The 5,198-nt window shown below is 40.7% G+C and overlaps 1 protein-coding gene across 1 annotated transcript in view; it reads right to left on the minus strand.

The window, feature by feature from the left end:
* Window positions 1-4,363: 4,363 nt before the first annotated feature.
* The window catches only part of RBM14 (RNA binding motif protein 14), a 19,960-nt gene continuing 19,125 nt past the window's right edge, over window positions 4,364-5,198 (minus strand). Inside the window, exon 2 of the mRNA XM_077457030.1 lies at window positions 4,364-4,543. Within this exon, the coding sequence (XP_077313156.1) occupies window positions 4,509-4,543 (35 nt within the window). The 3' untranslated portion in view covers window positions 4,364-4,508. The remainder of the gene's footprint in view (window positions 4,544-5,198) is intronic.

Raw genomic sequence — 5,198 nt, forward strand, 5'->3', positions numbered from 1 at the left:
GCAGTGCAGGACCCGGCCCATCTTCCATGTCGGCAGAAGTGGGAGGCGGACCTGGGGCCTATGGACGCGGAGACCTGGAACTTTTGCTTGTCCTCCGCTCCGTTGGTGTCGGTATCGGCCTCCCATAAACTCTCCCATCTATATCTACTGCATAGGGTTTATAGGACGCCAGTTAAACTGCACAGCTGGGGTGTTAGGGGGTCCCCCCTTTGCCCAAAATGTATGCGGGACCATGGGGATCTCATGCATATGTTCTGGAGGTGCCCGAAACTAAAAAGGTATTGGGATGAGATCCTTGACACTATCTCCTCTGTTGGTATTCCACGGTGTCCATTGGTCTGCCTGTTGGGGACCCTAGATGAAGAATCGTTGACGCCTTCGGCTCATACTGCCATTATTCGGTTATTATACGTAGCCAGGAAATTAATAGCGCGATTGTGGATAACACACAGGGTTCCCACCAGGCAGCAATGGACAGACCAAGTGAACCAGATGCTGATCAGGGAAAAAATAACATACCAACACAGAAACGCACCGCACAAATTTAATGCTATGTGGAAGGGATGGCTCGAGGTTCCAGGGCTAGCCCCCCCACCAACTTATACAGGACAGACTTTTACAGGGCTGAATGTGGGTCCAGGGGCATGTGCATGGAGGTACATAGACACTCTTGATCTCGTCATGGGGCTAATTCTATGTCTCTCCCTCACCCGGCATTTGTGGGTGGTGTGAGGAGAAACCAGCAGGACTGGGTGGAGGGATGCTGGACGTTGTGCATAACATTGTACTTATATAGTTGTCTTAAAATGCACTATGGTCTCAGAGAGAATGCCACTTTTGTTTCTATTCTTGGTTTATTTTTCAGTTTTAAAAACATTTCCTATGTCTCAGCGGTCTACAAACCGGGTCAATTTGTACTTTGTATTCCCAGTATACCGTTAGATGTAAAAACCAATGCTGCTGTACGACTGTATTTTCTATCTATGTTTGGTTTGTACCATATATGTTTTGCAATAAAAACTTATTTGATTAAAAAAAATAAAAAGCACTAGGTGCCTGCTTATGACCTAGTTTTAATAATTTGGAATCTTCCTTTCAACCACTTTGGCTGATCTGCATACTTGTTCTAGTTCAGTTGCTCAAAGCAAGCAATTTTCAGTAGATCTGCATTATGTGTCACTTACCTGACAGGAGCCAGCGGTGTGACCACTGTCCCCTCTTCCACAGAGCATCCATCTTCTTTCCGGGTATCGTGACTCCAGTGCGGTGATTGGCCAGAGCTGCAAGGATGTAACTCCCACACAGGAGCCACCACTAATAGGATATCGCTGTTAGCAGTGGCATGCTCAGTGCGCTGTAGACAGCGGTGCCTGTCTTTTTGCAAACATCTAAACCATGTAAGTTTAGGAGATATTTCTTGGGCCTACAGATAAGCCTTAATCTAGGCTTACCTGTAGGTTAAAGTGGTCTGTAAAGTCTTACAAAAAAAAAAAAAAACCCCACACCAACATTTAAATTCAAAATTGGTTTTCAATGATGAAATTTCATGGCGATCCAGCCAGGAGTTCCTTCAGGCACATTTGACGGGAAGGTATGGTTCTCAGTTGTGCTCCTGTGCCATAGCCCATGCCCATCATGACTACAAGCAGCCGTCCAAAACACAAAATTGCATGACCATGGTCCACTAGCGTCACCATCAGGAAGTTGGCCCAGAGAAACAGGTTGCCGACTCTGGAGTGCATGTAGAGAAAAGTGTCAGAAAGAAGGCTGGAGATTTGGTGCTTTAGCAAATTAAATATAGTCTGATAGGCTGGGTTTACACTGCCGTGCGGAGTGGCTCTCAGCAGGGGGTCTGGTGCATCCTTGTTTACCGTTTCAGAGCCAATGACAGTCCAACTTTTTGGCTGAATTCAGACTTGAAACTGACCAGAAGATGCACAGGACTCCTTTGCAATTCACTCTGCAGTTGTCCTGGAGCTGTGTGAACTGGTCACATGCGAATTGGATGCGGATAAACCAGCATCTAAATTCACCCAGCCTTAAGATCCACTTTCAAGAGCAACGCCAGGCATTAAAGTTAAACTGACATCACAAGACACATTCTTCTAGCATATATTGCCCTTTGTGTAGGTCCCACAAGAACAAGCACTCTGGTCCTCTTTGCTCCGCTGGAATATGGTCACTGGTCCTGCTATGTATGCAATGGCAATATGACCAGAAACCAGCAAGAAATGAGGCTCTGTGAACTCAATCACTACCAGAACTGGTGTACATGACAAGGCAAATTTAACTCCATTTTGGACCATCTCCTTTTTTTCCCCAGATAGAGAGAAAAAAAAAAATAAAAAAATAAAAATAAAAAATAATATAAATAAATATATATATATATAGTTTGTTAAATTAAAACAAGTGTTTTTTTGCCCATTTTTGCTCTAAACATAATGGTCCCTAAAACAAATTTGTAAATATAGAATCAAAGAACTCCAATATGATACAGCAATGAAAACATTTATTTTTTTCCCTTTACCAAAAAGGTACAAAAAGGCATGTTTTAATGGTCATGAACACATGCAGAAAAAAGTTCTAACTAAACATGAATCATGAAAACTAGGGGAAGTGTTAAACTGAGAATTATTCTTAATCCTGTGCATTACAATATGTAGAACACGATACAGAACAGAAGCAAACAGCTTCTGCCTAGTTACACATACTTATTGCAACTCCACTTTGGATTTAAATCCTAACAAACAAGGAAAAGAAAAAAAAAAAAAATCATTTACTAAAAAAATTGCCATTTAAAATAGCAAAGTTATGAATGTTTTACAACAGTGCTACAAGCTTATGGTTCTACCCAAAATCCTTTCACATATGGACAAACCAAATACTGGTACCCAGAGCTTTTGAGCATAAAAGTAATAAAAAAAATAAAAAAACTGGCTAGCCATTTACAGACAAATCGTGCATTAATTTAAAGAAAGAAAAAAAAAAAACTAGCATCTTCTGCATTTATGGTCTGCCATCTTCTCAAATTAGGACGTTCCAAACACATCTAAAAATGGCCATGAAGCAGATAAGTAAATGCATGTTGAACCCAAAAGACTTGTCAAAAATGGAAACACAAGCTTACCACATACTGTATACAGTTAAGTTTTTTTTTTTTTTGACAAAAGTATAATCTAAGTGGGGTTCAATAAAAACTTCAATGTCAATTTCTGTGCAATCTAGGCCAAGAGGTTTGTTCCAATTGCATCCTTTAAGACTGAAAAGAAATCAGCGTTGGCATGTGCATAACTTGCTATGAAATCTCTTTACAACCCTCCACCACGAAGATTGTGGAAACAGATTACATTTGTTGGCATGGCAAGCAGTTAGATTTCAGCTGTAGCAACTCGCAAACAAAGGGTTAAAACTCTCAGAAAAGCGTTTAGAACCTTGATGATTGGTACATGTACCAGAGCCCTAAGGCACCGTCACACGGACCCAGCTTTGGTCAGCGGGGATCAATCCACTGATCACCGAGCAGGCGGATGACAGGTCCATCTCCGCTCACTGTGCGGAGACAGACTTGTCAGAGCCCTGCTGTCCTCTATGGAGGTCAGATGAAAACTGATCGCCTGTCCGTTTTGATGGGTTTCCATCCGTCTGGATTTCACAGACCGGATCGAAGAACGGTGGATGTCACCGCTGACATCCGCCACTTCATAGGAGGTGCATTAAGCGTCCGATCAGATCCGCCTGAAAAATTGACAGGCGGACCCGAACAGAAAGCCTGCGTGAAAGGGGCCTAAGGCATTATAAAAAGGCAGATGTTGAATGCCTAGAAGTACTGGGACTATCAGATATGCACTTTTCCGCCTGCCCATCTGTAGAAACACCCTCCTTATTGCTTGCCAGCTGCTATATATTGCAGGTTACACTGACGCATGTTGTGGGGAAACCAGTTTTGAATTCATCCGAGTGGCTGAGGCTAGTGAGCAGCAAAGTAGAAACATTTCAACAAACAGGCCACCAAAAAGGAAAGCAATAGTGGCTTTTTAGCAGATATCCAATTCAATATAAGTGACCTTGTGCGGTCATGTGAATACTGTAATCTAAATTTGTGTGTAAAAATCTGAAATCTGCTGTATACGATTTATCCATATATACACCATTGACCAAGTAGATTTCAATGCCTATTAAAACAGTTCTACAGATCAAAAAAAAAAAAAAGAAAAAAAAAAAAAAAAAAAAACCCCCACCACAACCCTTCAAAATTAGAAACTCAAAATTTTCTGTATCATCTTCATCACACAGAAAGACCTCAATCTACACACAATTTTCAACCACCCTTTAAAGCTATTACAAACGGCGTGGATAGGCCGATAACGATGGCCCTCTCATGAAATCACTGTAAGGGTATGAAGAGTAATCAGACTGCGATTCAGTCATGCGACGGAAGTCCAGCTGAGATTTGGGTGGCGACCGACGGAAAGGATCCTGCGATTCCTGTGTTAAACGGCGATAATCAGCTAATTCTGAATAACGGCGGTCAGAAGCAAGCCTGCTGTCGAAACAAAAGGAAGTTTTAATGAGGGGGGATAAAAAAAAAAAAAAAAAAAAAAAAACTGTTAAACATCAAGGCTGTACATTAGGAAAGTTAAAGACTTAATATACAAATATTGGAGTAATGACATTGAATCCTATCGGGTTTCAAAATGAAGGGACCACACTACAACTAAGCTACTAGCTTTTAGCAAATATTTATACCTACCACTGCAGATATGGTGAAGTTCTAAAACATCTAAGCAGTTACAATTTTAACAACAAACCATTAGGTCCCTCAGTTCTACAATTTTATATGCAATGTCATAATTTTGTGCTGCCTTTGCCCTGCTGGGGAGATTCTTTCAGGTCCTGTCTTGACACAAGAAAAAAAATAAAAAAAAAAAATAAAAAAGGGTAAACTCAATACCAGGCCAATTCTGAAATTTCACATACATGTAAAAATCTACTTTTTTGCTTGAAAATTACTTAGAACCCTCAAATATTTTTTGAAGCAGAAGGCTCTAGAGAATAAAATGGTGGGTGTTAAAAAAATTTATTTCACATGGCATCTGTGCAGCGATTCTGCAAATGCAATATTGTTTTGAAATAAAATACACATAAATGAATTTGTGAACACAAATAGAATACCAGTTTTTGGCAAGATAAAATTATAT

This window comes from Lithobates pipiens, unplaced genomic scaffold (genome assembly GCF_037356315.1).
Source record: "Lithobates pipiens isolate NorthernLeopardFrog02 unplaced genomic scaffold, aLitPip1_a1.2 Scaffold_10, whole genome shotgun sequence".
NCBI classification, from domain to species: Eukaryota; Metazoa; Chordata; class Amphibia; order Anura; family Ranidae; genus Lithobates; species Lithobates pipiens.